The sequence below is a fragment of the Eretmochelys imbricata genome, chromosome 1 (assembly GCF_965152235.1).
Source record: "Eretmochelys imbricata isolate rEreImb1 chromosome 1, rEreImb1.hap1, whole genome shotgun sequence".
Classification (NCBI taxonomy): Eukaryota; Metazoa; Chordata; order Testudines; family Cheloniidae; genus Eretmochelys; species Eretmochelys imbricata.
The window spans coordinates 257,969,620-257,987,863 of record NC_135572.1 but is presented as its reverse complement, the minus strand read 5'-3'; the positions used below and the strand labels follow the sequence as shown (position 1 = coordinate 257,987,863).

The following is an 18,244-nucleotide window of genomic DNA, read 5'->3' as shown; positions in this document are numbered from 1 at the left end:
CCCACTGTAGATAAATGCTGAGAAATTTACAGAAAATTAGCAGAAAAATATTTATTTTCAATCAATAGTATTTATCTTGCAACTACATTCTATTCCAGTGAGCCATTTCTATTATATCCCAGAATTAAAGAATAAAGGGGGGAGGGGGATGAAGAGAGACTGACAGAGGTTCGTGCATTAAAGTGAGAGCTGCTAATTCTACAAATACTGAAAAGCTGTGTTCTGATGGGTAGACAGCATTAACCTTTTTTGTACTTTAGTCCATCAGAGCAGCTTATTTTTAAAAGTTTGTTTATTTATTACATCTACTACACTTTTATGAGCAAGCTGATTTCTTATTGGAGAAAGTTATGAGGCCAGATGCTTATCTGATACAGAACAGCACAGCTGTACTGAAGTCAATAGAGCTACGTTGATTTACACTAGCTGAGGCTCTGACCCACATTGTGTCGATACACACACAACAATGGGGCCTGAACAGTTTGACAATGACATGTTGACAGTCCTTTAAATATCCCTGAAGTGCAGCATACAAGGAAAGTGCTTACAGAAGTCAAAACATCAGCTTCTTTGGATAAAGCGGTGGCACTTACTGCATCTTACCTCTTTCATTTTTGCAGCGCTGAAGGCCGGGGTCAGTATGCTCCGAACTTCTTTCCACCTCTGATCCCGCAGACAGAGAATGCTGTCAATTACTGGCTTGGTAACCAAGCCTGGTGTCTGAATCAAAATAAACGCAAACAGGGGTTAAAACACATGACACTAGAATCATTTTAGTATCCCAAAAAATTACAAGGGACAGATTCTGATACATATTGAACAGTATCTTACTCTACAAATCATCCCACTCAAGTCCATATCAAAATGAGGGAGGAGTATTAGAATGCAGCCCTAAACATATTACACTGAAATACAGGACAAGGCCCAATCCCAGTCTGTTCAACACAAGGCCCAATTCAACACAAAACTCTACTCGTTGGGTATCTCTCACTGATAGTTCTATCTGAGTAAGAAGCTGAAGATTGGGACCATTACTGATCAAACATAATATTAGTTTTAAATGGTCCTTTTCCCTTTGTTAAGTCCCACAGTGTCCAGCCCCACTCCGATTATGGGCTTTTGCACCACGAAGACATCCAGCATCCGCTAAACTTGTAATACCACACCAGCTATGGAATCCCTCTAAAGAAAGTAGTGCCAGCCAAAGTGTTGTTTAGGTAATGGAGGGGATGTTTGGAAGGAGGCTTGTTACACTTAACATATTTTACAAAACTACGCAGTGCATTTTATCTTGCAAAATGTCTAAAGTTCTACTTTAAAAATATTTGGTAACACCACACAGCATAGTAAACTAATGGCACTAATCTGATACTGCACAGACAGCTCTGAGCAATAGTGGGTTGACTGCCAGAAAAAGAGTGCATAGTGGGACACTGTATCAAAAGGGGAGGCTGCAATCCACATAGGAATGAATGTCATAAGACAAAATAGAATGGACATGTGGACCATTCTTTTCATGTGGCAATAGGGGGCATTCAGTACATAGTAAATACTGAGGAAGATGTGGCAGTTCCCTTCAAATCATCTTTAAAGTAATTCTTTAAGAGAACATTATTAAGGTTGCAAAGTCAAGCACTCAGAAGTTAGGAAATGCCAAAATTCAGGCTGGCTTGCAACCTTAATTCAGCCCTCTTGTGTGCATGCATTATGATACAGTCTTAACAACATGAACACATGCTATTTTTTCCACAAGACCCCTGCCTCATTCAGCACACAGGATGGACCCACTCTGGGGATGAAACAAGGCTGTGTAGTGAAGTAAACTTGGCTGTAGAATGCCTGGTTTGTATGTTGCAGACGTTAAACGATGAGTAGTGAATGAGGCGGGGGACTGCAGGAAGAGAAAGGCTGATCTCGTGGTTAAGGCAGTTGACTGCTCCTGTGGAGAACTGGATTCTATCCCCCACCAATGCCACAGAGTCACTTTCTAATGTTAAGCGAGTCCCTTAAATCAAACTTTTCATGCCTTGTTACTAATCGTGTGTTTCTCACTTCCTGGGTGCCTGACTTGAGACCCTTGTGCCTGATTTGCAGAAGTGCTGAACACTCACAGAGGCAACTGAAGTCAATGGGAACTGTGCTCTGAACATATAGAGCACTATATAATGCTAACTACTCTGAAAAAGTCAGGTCCTAGTTGTCTCAAACTGGGTACCTAAAATTAGTGGACATTTTTTAGCTTAATCTCTCTGTGCCTCAGCTCCCCATCTGTACAATGGTATAATACCACCCCCTCACCTCACAGGGTTTTGTGAAGAAAAATGAATTAATATTTGTAAAGCACTCAGATACAATAGTGACAAGCACCACAGAAACCCCATGAGGAAAGTAAGAATTCTGTCTTCAGAGTATGGCTTGCATGGTGTGCAGTAAATAAGGCCTGGGGCCACACATTGAACAATGAGGTTAAGACAAAATATTGAATTGCTGCTTACTGAGTGAGCTCCATCCATTCTATGCACTGAATGAGGTAGGGCCCTTGTGGGAAAAATGGCATATGATCATGTAATTAAAGACTGTATCATAATGCACCAGGGGACTGAATTTAGGTTGCACAGGCAAGCTTAATTCTGACATTTCCAACTTTTGAGCACTTGACTTTGCAACCTTAGTAATGTTCCTTTAATATAGTCATGTGTGTGCATATATATATATATATATATGTATGTATGTATAAATCACATATACACTGAGGCGCTTTGAATAAGGAAGGTCAAATTTGGGGCTCAAATTATTTGACATTGTCTTTAAATTGGGTACTATAGCATGCTCTGTTTAGCAAAGCAGCAGCAGAACTGATACCCTAGAGAGTACTTCATTTGTCAAGTTTTCCTTATCATTCCTGCAAACACTTTCCTGCTAATTGCATAACCTGTTTTACAGCTTCACATAGCAGGAATGAAAATGAGTTTGGTATGACAATGAGCCTGAAGCATCTTGGTGAAGGATGAAGTGTCTTCTCTCTCAAAATGGAAATAGTAGAAGCTGCAACTGAGAATTTTTGATCATATGCAAATCACTACAAATTATTAGACAAAGCTGCTGTAACATTCTCTGGTTTTTGCTTTCCAGTCAAATGCAATCAGACTAATATTGCATCTGTTACAACCTAAAGATTCAGCAACTGTTCTCTACTTTCTTTTCCTAAGTAGTCAATCTCTTCTGACTGTGATACAGTAATACTCTAGAGTGGAAGGAAGACTGTAACTGAAATTCAGAAATGGGTTTTGGGACGGGGCAAAGGGGAAGCTATGGTAATCTGCTGTGGCAGCATATACACAAAATGCCACTATCTTCAATCACGCTTGTGACATTGGGCACAGCCAGAGAGAATGTGAGTGATCTTTGCTTCCAAATAAAGAGATCTCTGCCTTAGCCCCAGGGCTTAAAAAATGTGCTTTAGCATATGGGCATGCAATATCTTTTGGAATGTGTGCAGAAACTTCCTACCTAATACTCTGCAACTCATGCTGCCCTTAAAGAAAAAACCGCTGGCTCCTTCATCTCTGTGTCAATGTTCACCAAGTCTTTTGCTCCTGCTTTCAATCAATTATTAGTGGGCCAGGCTGTACCCCTACCGGGTGGTAACATCAACACAGAACAGGGGGAGGAAAATTCTAGGAGGGTCTCCTCTCAGAGCATCCTCTATGTTCCTCATTCGGGGGGGGGAGGGTGCTAGAGAGAGCAAGAAGGGGATTGGATTTTTACACCCAGCAGAAAAAAGAGAGTCTGACCCATACCCCCTCACATCTGCAGGGTTCTTGTGAAACTGGAAAGCACTTGGGGGCCACATACACAGAAACAATCTCTGGTGTGGACCTCAGAGGGATCTCTGCTGGGATACAGGAGATGCTACATGTCCCCCCAAACCCTACCCCCACTCCCTCTTTGACCCTTCCACTACCCATCCTTTCCACACATGCAGATCCCTAGGCCTGTGGTGAACCCTATACGGAGCTGAGGAAATGTGTGTGTCAAGCGAGGGGGATTCTGCTGTGGAGGTAGCTGACCTTCCCTTCCATACCAGAAGGGGGAGCTCTGTACACAGGTCAAAAAGGCATGGTATTAGTTGTGTAGGGGCCATAATATTCTAGGGGTTTTATAGACATGTAAAAAACACGAATCTAATGAAATTACAATCTAGGCAGACAACATACAAGCATAGCAAAGAGAACAGGAGGCCACATAAAATAGGATGAGCAAGAGGCAGAATCTGGCACACACCTTGTAGTGTATCAGTATTTATTTGCAAAAAGAACAAGGAGTACTATTTGGTGGTCTTATTATTTTTAAAAGGGGCCTGCGTTCCCCTTGATGTGATGGCAGGTGTATGACTAAGTTTTGTAGCATTGTTTGAAGAAGTGCATCACAAGGAGGGACTTAAAGGAGGATAGGCTGAAGGTACATATCCTGACAGAGGGTAGTTCTCTACACTCCTCTCTGAAGCATGAACTATGCTAAAGGCCTGTGAGAAGTTACAGGTTAAGTCCAGCTTGTCCCAGTTAGACCAAAGGGCAGTTCCATTAGCTCAGCCAACAGGGAACCAATATATACATAAACCAATTTGACAATATTTCACCCAGTAGAGGGCAGTGGTACGACATCCACAAATTAGTGCACCATTTCCACATTAAAAAAAAAAAGCTGACAGATCACATATGCGTATTGTTCTTCCTCTCTGACTCTTGACTAAATGGGATATCAATGAAGTATTACAAGTGATATTTAAATGTATTAGAAACCTGTACCCTTAATTGTTAATAAAGCACATTATCCCCCTACTTCCCCAGCATCTTGTGATAAGTGAAACATCATTCACAATTCTCCCCAACCTGAGTGCCTTACGTTCACAGAGAGCTTATGTCGTGGCTTCTGACTGAGCAGAGTAGCACCTCAATGTTACAAACTGTTTTCAAAATACGCAGTCTTTTAGATACACTCTACAGTATAGTACTTCTGCCTTCACACCAAAGTCACTGACAGGCTCTCGCCTAGGCAGCAGGACATTGTCGGTACATCTCTGCAAACTCTCTGTACCATTTTTTCATGGGGAATCAGGATTTTTGAGATTTGAAACAAGACTTGGGAGCCACGCTCCTTATCTGAGAATCACAGCCCTGGTATTAGTGCAAAGTCCTAACACCCATCAGCATTTCCAATCTTTCAACTCTGCTCCTGTATTCTGCTGTGGTAGGGAGAAACACCTTGTCCATAGAACAACCTAATTACAAACTTCCGCATTTCCAGTTATTTCTTTCAAGTTCGTTCCCAAAATAAATCCCTCTCTTGCCTATTTGCTTTCCAAAAACAACAACTCCTCTCCAGCTGCCCAAGTTCTGCCAGGCCATTCAAGCAAGGGATTTCCTTCCCCTTGCTTGATATGGGAATGACTATGCCAATCCCTATTGCTCATTAAAACATAACATGGGTTGCTGATTTCTTCAAACATACAAAAAAATCTTTTGAATTGCTGATGAGCCTGAGCGGAAACAACCAGGAATACTTTTTCCTAAGCAAGTTGGTTTAAATGAAGTTGAAGAATTTCTCTGACAGAAGATGATCTCTGAATTAGAGGTTTCCTTATGGCTGTAGTTTCCACCCAGCTGCCAACTAGTTTCCACCCAGCTGCCAACTCCAACAAGCTTTTGCACTTGACTATTTCACACCTTGCTACTAAAGGTTTCTAGCTTACATTAAAACCACCAACATTCACAAATACAATCCAGTTGTTCAATTAACGGTCATCTCTTCTATTACCTTTCAGGTTTCCATCCCAGTCACAGAGGGTATGTCTACACTGAAATTAAACACCCACAGCCATGTCTGCTGACTTGGACTCACGGGACTCAGGCTACGGGGTGTAACATTGTGGTATAGATGTTTGGACTCGGGCTGGAGCCCAAGCTCTGGGACCCAGTGGGAGGGGAGGGTCCCAGAGCCTGGGCTCCAGGCCAAGCCCAAATATCTACACCGCAATTTTACAGCCCTGCAGCCGAGGTTCAAGTCAGCTGACATGGGCCAGCCACAGGTGTTAAATTGCTGTGTAGACATACCTTAAGTGACTTGGAAAAATGCTACCAAGTAAGATTTGTTATGGTGATTACAGCAATTGTATTCCAGTCTACGGTATAGATTGTACTACACAAAGAGGCAGTTATAAGCTTATTCCCTTCTTGTCAATTCAGGATTTTAAACTACTCACTAATAGCTACTAGTCATCATTATTCATTGGCAAAATGGAACAGCCAACACCAGCTTACAAGTAAACACTAGATTATTTATTTAGTTGGGGGTTTTTTTGCTATGGCAAGCTGCCTGGAAACATCTGTTCTTGTCATCACAAACATTTTCTTAAGTCATGATTTTGTCAATAGAAACCAAATTAAGACACAGCTATGAGATAAATACAACCATTCTTAAACGCTAAAATAAACATATAGGGCCTCCTGTAGCTCTGACTTAGAATGGTGCACATCACCAATGACTCCACATAGTTAGACTGGTGTAAGTAAGATCACAAGCCCATACCTTTTATGAACACACTGTTTAGAATCCACTTTCCATTTTACACACAAGGGGTATAAAACAATCAGGCAACAGAGATAATTATTTGCTGATAATTTGGTTTCAAAAACAACACTTTCGCACTGTCAGTTTGTGCTACAGAAACTGGATCCCACCACACACTATTTCTGCCAGTGTTTAAAACTGGTTTTCAGCTGACACAGTTGTACTGCCCAGTGTTGGTTAAGGTCATAATGTTGTTAAAAGCACATCTATTTATGCATGCTTTTCCTATGGAATGGTTTAGGAGAGGAAGATTCCCTTTGTGTGGGGGGGGGAGGGGGGAAGGAAAGGAAAATAGTTCTTGATCTTTTTTGACAATTTAGATTTATTCATGTGGTTTACATTGTTTGTAAGAACGTGTGGAAATGGTAATCTGTGCATAATATGAATTTGATGCACAAAAAACTGTTCTTCACGTTTTATAACATGGCAAGCAACATAGAGCAGAAGGGATATAGTCTGCTTGTTCAAGGAAAGTTTAACAAATGTTTGCTACACATCAGAGATATTGTGATTATTTCCTGTTATTGAGATCCCTGGATTTAACTAGTTTAAAGGGAGACTGACACGTTGTTTAGGTGAAAATATAGGTTTTATATCAAGGAATTTTTTTATAACATAATAGATAGAGATAATTCAAGATCTGTAATTTTTCAAAATTTCCAATTGAATTTTAGATTTAATCTCTTTTGCTCAGATACTCTGCTATGGAAATAAGTGCCATAAAAATAAAATGATAAACAGGCCAGTCTAGCTTAAAATGTCTAAACTTTGTTGAAATGCAAAAAGTAAACAAGCTGGTTAAATGTTGAATTAGAAATGAGGACCAAGATTTTAAAAAACAAGTGTCTTAGCCTCCTAAGTTCATATCTGGGCACTTAAAAACGTTATCTGCTTTCCCAAAGTGTTCAGCGCCTAGTAGCTCACAACAAATTCAGTGGGAGCCAGAGCACTCAGTACCTTACAGGACTGAGCCTTTAGTGCCCTTGGAAAGTGATGAACATTAAGTTCTGGAGATGAAGTCCTCTGTTTATCCAAAGAAGAGGTACAGTACAACAGTGGAAAGTTCATGCTCCCCCCCTCTACTGTCCTACGTAAGGTTGAAAGTCTCCATGCCAAGTCAATCGTTCACTTCTCTGCTGAGATTGCCAAGATTTGTTGCCAATTGTAATGGACTTACAAATATAGGAAAGTTATTTCAACATTCAAATGTATTTTCCCCTTGTGGTCTATTGCTTTATGGGAGTTGTTGTTTGGGATCCTGATATCCCCAGTCTCCCCAGTGGGTCAGGTTCCCTACCTGGAGTACAATTCCCATGATGCACCCAGTTTTATGTATCACTTCCATGATCCACCATGAAGTGCTTGGTCGAAGGAAATCCTTATTTCATTGTGGGAGCTCTAAAGAGCTCAGTCAACAGGAGAGGGCTCAAACTACAACTCTCGAAAGGCAAAGTGCTGATAAAGAAGCCCATTTTAATGTTTTATTGAACTGATTTGAAATTAAATGTTTTGAGTCAGTTCAACAAAACTAAGTACTCTCATTCAAGACAAACTGACCTGAAACAAAGTATTTAATTTTGCTTCTCATAACAGAAAAATTGATTTTTTTAACGAAATCTAGATTTTCCCAAGGACAAATTGATTTTGCAGAAACAGTATTTTCTGTCAGAAAATCATTCCAAGAGAAAATTCCCAATAAGCGCTTATGGCAACATGACCCAATAGCAATGTTAAATTCATAGTATCAGACTAACTGAAGATTTCAAGTTCCCAGACTGCTATTCTGCAAAACTTTGTGATCACATATATACTCTTACACATTAAAGAAAACTCAAAGGTTTTGTTTTAAGAATATAGTCTATTCTATCCATTGAAAACCTACAGCATTTGCCTGATAGCAGTAGTTTTTATTTCCCTATTTATTTTCACCTCATACAAAGTATCCAATTCACAATGGATAGTAAAATTGGGCTGTAAATCCTGTGAAAACAATTTGATTTTTGTTTTCGGGTACCTTTTGCTTTCAATCAAGTTGAAAACATGGGCTCCGATTTATCAAAACATGTAAGCATATGCTGAAGAACATAAGAATGGCCAGACTGGGTCAGACCCATGATCCATCTAGCCCAGTATCCTGTCTTCCAACAGCGGCCAGTCCAGATGCTTCAGAGGGAGTGAACACAACAGTGCAATTTATCAAGTGATCCATCCCTTGTTGTTCAGCCTCAGCTTCTAGAGTCAGAGGTTTAGGGACACTTAGAGCATGTTGTTGCATCTGTGACCATCTTGGCTAATAGCTATTGATGGACATATCCTCCATGAACTCATCTAATTCTTTTTTGAACCAAGTTACATTTTTGGCATTCACAACATCTCCTGGCAATGAGTTCCACGGGCTGACTGTGCATTGTGTGAAGAAGTACTTTCTTTTGTTCATTTTAAACCTGCCGCCTATTAATATCATTGGGTGACCCTTGCTTCATATGTTATGGGAAAGGGTAAATAATACTTCCTTATTCACTTTCTACACAACATTCATGATTTTATAGATCTCTGTCATATCCCTCCTCAGTTGTCTCTTCTCCAAGCTGAACAGTCTCAGAGGACCTTCCCTCTTATCCCATGACTCCTTACTTTGCTTCCAAGCCTTTAGTGAGGGACCTTCTGATAGGCTGATAGTTCTAGTACACTGTATTTACTGGATCACCCTTGTCCGCGTTTGTTGACCCCCTCAAAGAATTCTGATAGATTGGTTAGGCATGATTTCCCTTTACAACAGCTGTGGTGACTCTTCCCCAACATACTGTGTTCATCTATGTGTCTGATAATTCTGTTCTTTACTATGGATTTTTTGGCCTGCCTAATTATACTTTTACACCTGACTTTCCAGAGTTTATGCTCCTTTCTATCTTCCTCATTAGGATTTGACTTCCAATTTTTAAAGGATGTCTTTTTGTCTCTAACCACCTCTTCTTCTCTGTTGTTTAGCCGTGGGGGCGTTTTTTTGTGGGGGGGGAGTGGTCTTCTTGCTGTTTTTTTTAAATTATTTGGGACATACATATAATTTAAGCTCCATTATGGTGGTTTTAAAAAGTTTCCATGAAGCTTGCTGGCATTTCACTTGTGGCTGTTCCTTTTAATTTCCATTTAACTAGCCTCCTCATTTTTGTGTAGTTCCCCTTTCTGAAATTAAATGCTACTGTGGTGGGTTTCTTTGGTATTTCCCTCCCCCCAACACACAGGGATGTTAAATGTAATTACATTATGGTCGCTATTACCAACTGCTAAGGAAACTGACTAAGGATCCCAATACAATAAAGCATTAAAAACTATTCTTAACTTTAAATGCAGAAACTTTAAATGTCCACTTTAAATGTCCACTGACTTCAATGGACAAATTTATGAGTGTGATTTTATGATGGGGTTGCTTGGATGGTAGGGGACAGAGCTCAGCAGCCCTGGGGCTCTCTTCTGCTTTATGTCTTATGTTCTCAAAAGTTCATGCTTCAGGGTTTCAGCCAGCCACCTGCAGCAGTCAGGAAGGGATTTATCAACCCCTCTTCCCCAAATACATTCGGGGGATGATCTTCCTCTGAAGCTTCAGGGATGGCCACAGCTGGAGACAGAACACTGGGTTAGGTGGGTCAGGGCTCTGAGGTGGCACCGAGCATTCTCTCTTTCTCTCAGGTGCTGGCTGGCTGGTTCTTGCTCACATGCTCAGGGTTTAATTGATTGCAATATGTGGGGTCAGGAAGGAATTTTCCCCAGGTCAGACTGGCAGTGATCTTGGGGGTTTCTGCCTTCCTCTGCAGCATGTGGGGTGCATCACTTGCTTGGATCATCTGGGTACACCTCACTTAATCATTTCCCTGCCATTGTGGGGGCCTCAGGCACTGGTGCACCTGGAACCCTCCAATTCTCTGCCTGTGGCACATATTAATCTAGTCTCCTGTGGGCTGTGATACTTTGGTCTAATTATGGTTGTTGAGTTTAGTGTGTAGGTCCTGGGTGGCAGTGGTGGCCTCTGATATACAGGAGGTCAGGCAAGGTGATCCATGTTGTCCCTTCTGGCCTTAAAGGTCTGTGATTCTGGATCAGGCCCTGACTACACAGGGGAAATAGTGGCAGTAACTACAAAGGGACTGTCAAATACATAAATGGAAGAAATTAAACATTTCTGCCTATACGAGTACCTATAACTGTGTGTGTGGATAAAATAAAAAGATTTCCCCCTTCTCATTTCTTCGTTATAGCAAGTTCCTTGTAATAACAACAGATAAAAAATGTTCCGACGGATGTGCTTTTCAAGTTGGCAGTGACCCTTTATGTATATGAGAAATGGTGAGTAAAAACAATATTTGGAATTTAGGGTTTTTTTGTGCTTAACTCAGGCCTGGCTTGTCTTTAACACTTCACACATGTCATGAACTTAGTCCTAAAGGCAGTTATCTTCACTGGACATGTTGGAAATGGGCATACCAACCTACAGTTCATTCATTTGAATCTTACATGCACTGATCTGAATGCTCGAACAATCAAAGGATTTTTGTTTGTTTGTTTGTTTTAAGCAAGGAAATTCATTGTTAAAAGTGATTATGGCTAAAGCTATAAACAAGCTAAAAAACCAAGAAATTAAAAATTATGGTTTCCACAGTACTAGCACCCCGTTGCATACAGACAGCATGTTCCCTTTGGCCCCTCCTTTACCTCAACAGTCTCAGTGCACAAACAACCAGTAACCAAGCTACTGCTGACATCAGTTTTACTGGATTCCTTCAGGATGCTCCTCAGAAGTACCAGGAAATACCTTGTTTAAATAAATTAACCATATCATCCACTGTTAGTTTCTTGAACATAGTCGCCCTTTAATAGCAAGTATTGTGGAATACAAGGGCCAAAACACAGTCGTATATTTTATTATTTTAAGCATTCTTGAAAAGATATAAACACAAATTAGGTGGATCACAGATGGGATCCCACACAACAACTCATTGGTTCTATTCTTACAAAACAGGATTCCTTTAGATTATATAGCATTCTGAGGGCTCATTTTACCACGGCTTTACTTCAGTTTTATGGCATTGATTTAAATGACGTGAAACAGGAGTAACATGGTGGTAAGTCAGGCCCTGAATCCACATTGTCTAATGCTTGCCTAATTGCTAATTCCTGCAAAAACAATGCTACATCTAGTGTAGCAGGCTGTCACAATAATAAATATACAGCATAAAAGTTATGGACAAACTGACACCAAGTTTTGAGCCCAACAAAAATACAGTAAGACTGAGAGATATTTGGAATTTTGGTTCCCATCTACTGAGATCCCAGATAAGGAATGTTCGCCAGCCATTAAAATGAAACACCTGCAGTCTTTTCTTTGAGTATTAATCCCTGAACAGTCTGATATATAAATAATACAATAGGTAACTTGAGAAGAGGTTGTCCTTGCTGTTCTCACAACAAAGGGCTTTCCCAGGATAATGGATCACTTCCTGCATGAATCAGAAAAAAGGAATGAATTTGTCTAGACTGCTACTGTAAATCTTTGTGAGACTGCTGGGCCTTCCACATAATAAATATACACACTGCATTTACTGTATGTGTCTGTAACTCCTGCTTTTTATCAGCATCTAGCATATATTGAATTACACCTTCTGTTAAAGAAAAGAAAAGGATGGTAAAATTATAAACACAACTCTCAGCATCCTGTCTAGAGGTCTGATGACGCTATTCTGTTACCTCAGGGATGACTTATGAACCCTGGAACATGGAGCTGTGCAGCCCAAGTGGACTCTGGCACAGGTGAAGCCCTTCAGGAGCTAACCTGAGTGGAAAGGAGCCATTCTGCCCTTCCCCAAGCACCAGTTAAGCACTGTCTGAGGAAACTACAGGAACATCTACACTGTGATAGAAGACCTGCCATATGGTTGTGGCTGGCCTGCATCAACAGGCTCGAGCTATGGGGCTATACAATTGCAGTGTAGATGTTCAGGCTTGGGCTGCAGTCTAAGCTCTGAAACCCCATGGGAGGTAAGGAGGGGAGGTCCCAAAGCCCGGGCTCCTTCAGCCCCAACAGCTACACTGCAATTTTTAGACCCGCAGCCTGAGTCCCACAAGTCTGAGTCAACTGAGCCAAGCTCTGGGAATTGGTGCCATGGGTTTTTTACCATAGTTTATACATACCATGTGAGTGAACAAGGTAATGTAGAGAAAACAGGAGGGATGACTTGGGCAGAAAGAGAGAATTTGAGGGTATAGGAGCCTGTGGGAGGAAAGGGAGGGAAAATATGGAACAGGAGACTGTAAGCGTGCACAGAAGGGAAAGTGGGAGAGGGGCATCGGACAGTAAGGAGGGCATGGATGGCAGCAGAAGGCAAGCGACTCATAGGGGAGGGAAAGAACGATGGCTGCCCCACTCCACTAGTGGAGAAAGGAACTCGGTGGCCGTGTCACTTAGCAGCCGGCAGAAACGCTTTCATTTGTGTGTGCATGCGCACAAGCGTTGTGTGTGCACGGAAGGTTGAATTTTTAACCTGAAGTGATTACATGCACACTGGGGAAGGGTGCTGTCAGCCAGAGCAACTAGTCAAAGTTGGAGGCCCTGTGAGCTGAAATTGGTGGCAGTCAGGTATTTCACTGGTGCAATTTTGTTTACTTACAAAGAATGTACAAAGTCCTGTGTCTCTGAACCCAGAAGGAATCAAATAGCAGGTAGCAGCTTATTCTGCTCACACTACCAAAAGCACCCTTTTCAGCCTGCCAGTTTGACCCAAAACCTCTCCTCAGCTATTCCTTCAGGCTCGCTCTCTCTCACTCTGCCTATTCTTGTCTCACCTCAGTTTCTGTGCAATCGCTCTTCTCCTCTCCCCCAATGCAATACTCAGCTAAAAGCTCCCGGGCTGGTTCAAACACATGTTTAGTTTTAGATGGAGTTATGCTTAGTTATGTTAACTGAAGGGTGAGTTCGCACCTCAGTGGGGTTTTAACTCAACCCTTAACAAGGTTTCACCCTGCTCATAACTGAGGCAACATAAAGGCCAGTTTTGATTTATTATTGTTACTGTTAATCTTACAATTTTAAAACCAAATCTACGTCTGAAGGTCTTATTCATGACTTTTGAATCCTTGGTATCAGCAATACACCATACACCTATATTTCTTCCCATTACAGCTAAATAAAATAAAATAAAAGAAGCAGGACCCCATAAATGCTACGTTAAAAGAATATTGAAGTTGCAAAGTCAATGACTCAAAAGTCAGGAAATGCCTGTATTAAGGCAATGCCTTTGGACCTCTTGTGCATATACATCAGGGGTCTCAAACACGCGGCCCAGGGAGTTATTTCCTGCAGCCTGCCACTGGCACCGACTCCACTGGCAGCCAAGCTACCCCACCCTGCTCTCCCATGTGCCCCCCCCGAGCGCACCACGTCCTGGCTCCTCCGCCTACCTCCCATTGCTTCCCGCCACCAAACAACTGTTTGGCAGTGCTTAGGACTTTCCACGAGGGAGGGGGAGGAATGGGGATGCGGCATGCTCAGGGGAGGAGACGGAAAAGAGGCGGGGCCGGGGCAGGGATTTGGTAGGGGTTGGAATAGGGGCAGGAAGGGGGCAGAGTTGGGGTGGGGATTTTGGGGAAGGGGTTGGAATGGGGGCGGGGAATGGATGGGAAGAGGCGGAGCAGGGGTGGGACCTCATGGAAGTGTTGGAGTGGGGGTGGGGCCAGGAGCAGTGTGGGGGCTTTTGTATCTTTGTATGAAAAGGTTTCAGTGATGCGGCCCTCGGGCCAATGTACTAGTCCTCATATGGCACGCATGGTGAGTTGAGTTTGAGATCCCTGAAACACATGATCACATGCTACTTTTCCCATAGGACTTCTTCTTGACTTTGCAACTTTAACGTTCCTTTCACATCGTTTTTAAATGTAATTTCTTAGATTTTTAAAAGAACTTTTCAAAATAGTCACCATATGAAACCACACTGATCTCCTACATGGGTCATCAGCAGAGTCAGGACCTTTAGATCCAGCGTACAGTCCTCTATTACAGTGATTCCCAAACTTCTTACTAAGGTGAGCCACCACCTGCATTTTGTCTTCTTTTACGATCCACCATTTACAAATATGTACCCTCTGCGCCAGTACTACATCCTTATTCCAGCCCCATGCAGAGGGGAGGCCTGGGGGAGAGGGAGGACAGTTTTGGAGAGCGAGCCGGCACTCACCACGCAGTAGTGTCTCCTGTGACTGTCTCATGAGGCTGGGCCCAGCTCCCAGCTCCATGTGTTGCAGTCTGGTGCACAGCACCACTCAGGTCTGGCCCTGCCATGGAGAGCTGGTAGGAACATACATTTGCTGAGGCTAAGGCCCAGAGATGGGTTAATCTGGCCCTGGACATGGCAACTCATGTAGAACCTTCCTGCGACCCACTGGTGGGTCGGGATGTTCCATTTGTGAAACACTGCTTTATCACTTGAGCTAATGGAATAAATGGTAGCAGTAAGAGGCTGTTATCTTCTATGTGGACCTGTGACTAGAGGGAGACGGAGATACACACTTCACCAGTGGGTTTCACAGCTATTTGCTAGATAGCAGAAGAATGGTGAGAATCAGGAATAGTGCATTCAATTCCACATTCCAGAGAGGAGTGTGCTCTAATGATCATAGACGCTTCTGCCTCATCCCCAACACCAGCCTCTCCCTGTCCCCTTCTGCTCCTTCCCTCCCTTCTCAACTCCAGGCTCTTTCCCCTCCTCTGACCTTAACCTCCCCAGCTCCTACTCCCCGCTGCCTGGCCCCTGCCCTCTGCCCTGTCCCCAGCTCCTGCCTTCTCTTCTTTGGCTCCTATTCTCTCCCATCCCAAGCTCCTGCCCCTGTTACCTCCATTTTCTGTTCCCAGTGCTGCCAACTCTCATGATTTTTTCATGAGTCTCATGATAATTATTATTTTCTTTAAAGCCCCAGCTCCTGGAGTCAAGTGGATATGTGATGATTTCAGGCTTCATTCTTAAAGAAAAAGTAAGTTTCTAGCCCTTGTGGCTGTGGAGAAAGCTTCAAAATGTGACCCCAGAGCACCCTAAAGGCTCAAAAAGCAGAGGGCAAATAGAAGGAACACCAAATCTATCATTTTTTACATAATCCTACTGACTCATGATTTTTGAACATCTGGGGTTGCCAATACTGTGTTCTCCAGTGCTCCAGCCTCCATCATCCCTTCTCTCTATACATGTTCTTCCCTCCTCGGCATTTATGAACTAAGATTTTTCAAAGGTTTAGAATTTGGGCAAATTTTCATTGCGATGGCAAAAGGCACATCCCCAATAGCACAGTGACACCTCCCCCTGACCCCGCCATCTAAGTTCAAGCCTCTGCTCCAAAGTATAGGGGCACTAGAAGCTATTCAAAGAAAGGTCCCTAGAATTTGTTTAACATGGGCAAAACAACATATTTTTACCAAGCCTTTCTCTTGGAAATGGCTGAATTGTTTTAGCTGAAACTTCCCACACAAATTCAGCCTGAGACAGACACCTGGCATGCAAAATTTCAGCCTGAACATTTAAAGTTTGGCAAAGACACAAGCAACTGAAAACCTGGTCTTATAATGAAAAGTGTTAGCAATCTTAACTATAGGCATTGCTACCAGCTCTACTTTCAATGAAGGGGAGTTTTGATGAAACAATTCTGGGGACAGGTCTAGAGTAACGTAAAGGAAGAGCTTCTACTGGTTAAACTGGGATTTTTCTGAGCCGCTGTCAAATTATTCAGAATTATTTTAGGAAAGCTGCACTAAAGTGCCAGAGTGCAGTTTTAGCTTCATCTAAATGCGCATACTGAAAATGGAAAAAGGAAGTGGTGAAACTGGCCTTTGCAATTGCCTGGGAAAGAAAGAAAAATAGTCTCCTGTATCTTAAATCTACGATTAATCTACCAGACCACAACAGTGTGAGACACTTCTTGTCTTGACTGCTTATGGCCCCAAGTCCTTTTTCAAATGAGGGGAAGAGGGAGAGAAACAGACACTGGTTCTATAGAAAGCATATTTATTTTAGAATGGGTAATACTTGCTGCAGTCATTTCTGTTGCCATAGATTGGCAGGAGTAAATAATTAATATCGATCAACATCCTTTTTTTTGTGTCCAGGATCAGCTGTTTCCAATCTGTGTGTATCTGTTTCTGCGTGTGTGTGTGTGCGCATGTTTGAAAACCCGAACGGTAGCGATGCAGAGCTGTCAATGAGCTTTCAGAAACAGATGCATCAAAGTGGAAATGAGCAGCGATCAGCAGTGCTCAAAGACCAACAGAAACAGAAGTAAGGGGCACTCGTTTAACACCGCAGAGGAGGGAACAAATGATGGAATATAAAGTGGCAGGTTAAAGAGAGTAGAAGGAGTTCTGGCACAGCACAGGATGTCTGAGGGGATTATGGAATAAGTCTCTTTCAAAGTGTCAGGAATTTAGTGCTCATCAAAGGGCAGGACTGATACCTCGGGGTATTCCACAGCACCAGCAAGTTCTCTGCAACCTTTCTCAGTTCTGACGAGCAGCTCTACCTAACCCTATTCCAAGTCCTGGATCCTCATACATAGCTCTATTGTTCCAGCTCTAGTGTCCCTTGATCCAAAATGACTTGCATGTCAAATGGCGTCACACCGTATATGGTTGCTTGTAATAAATTTCCATCAGGAACTAGAATAATGCTCTAAGCCCGCCTCTCCATCGAGCCTATACTTCTATGAAATTAATGTATGAACACAGACAAATATATGGCAATGGCACAATTTTTCACCTGGGCCAGAAGCCATTCTCTGAGCCAATCGTTAGTCACACCATGATTACCTAATTACTCATTCTTATGTGGAGACAAGAAGCAGCAGTGCCAGTTTCAGGATTTCATTTATACCATACTGTACAGCATCCGTGCTGCTAAGTGAGGATGGGTTAACTGGTTCAGGTGAACAGAAAGTGACTAGAATTTTTGTCCAAAGTTGTACAAAACCACTTTTCAGATTCCAAAAATGTTCATTTAACTTATTTTTTTCTGACGTTCTTGTACTGTTTCAGTTCCCAGTTCTGGCTGAACCATGAAGTGGAAGCAGAAGTGGTAAAATCTCCTGAAAGAAAGACTACTGGCCTGTTGTTACAGAGTTGCCAGCCAAGCTGTGCAGACCACAGAGGTATGGGTAGCTTTAGAAAAGATTTTGATAGGAATGTAAATCTCAGTATGGACAGAACGTGTAACATACATTGAACAATCTACCCCAGGTAATTGTACTTATAGGTCCTAAGCAGAATCTAATATAGTGGTTCCAAATGTTTTCAGGCAACTGTACCAGTTTACAGACCCAGTCTGATATCTCTCATTCAACTATGTGTTCTTGCTCTTTTCCATACTGCAGCACCAACCTCCTGGGGTTAGAGCACAAACAATTAAATGAAAATTTAGCCAGCAGCAGTGCCCTGAGGATCGGCACAGAGACTTATGATTAACATGTGAAGAAGGTGTCTGGAGTACCAGTCATGAAAGTCTGAAATCCACAGATAGCATGAGTAGTACTGATATCCATTGGTTGGGAAGCACTGATTGAATACACTGCAACTAACTGCTCAAAAAATTGC

At 42.3% G+C, this 18,244-nt stretch overlaps 1 protein-coding gene across 2 annotated transcripts in view; it reads right to left on the bottom strand.

Annotated features, from left to right (window-relative positions):
* The window catches only part of TBXAS1 (thromboxane A synthase 1), a 304,882-nt gene that overhangs the window by 139,159 nt on the left and 147,479 nt on the right, over positions 1–18,244 (bottom strand). For both annotated transcript variants that reach the window (XM_077828280.1, XM_077828289.1), the window contains exon 5: positions 604–720. In XM_077828280.1, the coding sequence (XP_077684406.1) occupies positions 604–720 (117 nt within the window). The remainder of the gene's footprint in view (positions 1–603; positions 721–18,244) is intronic.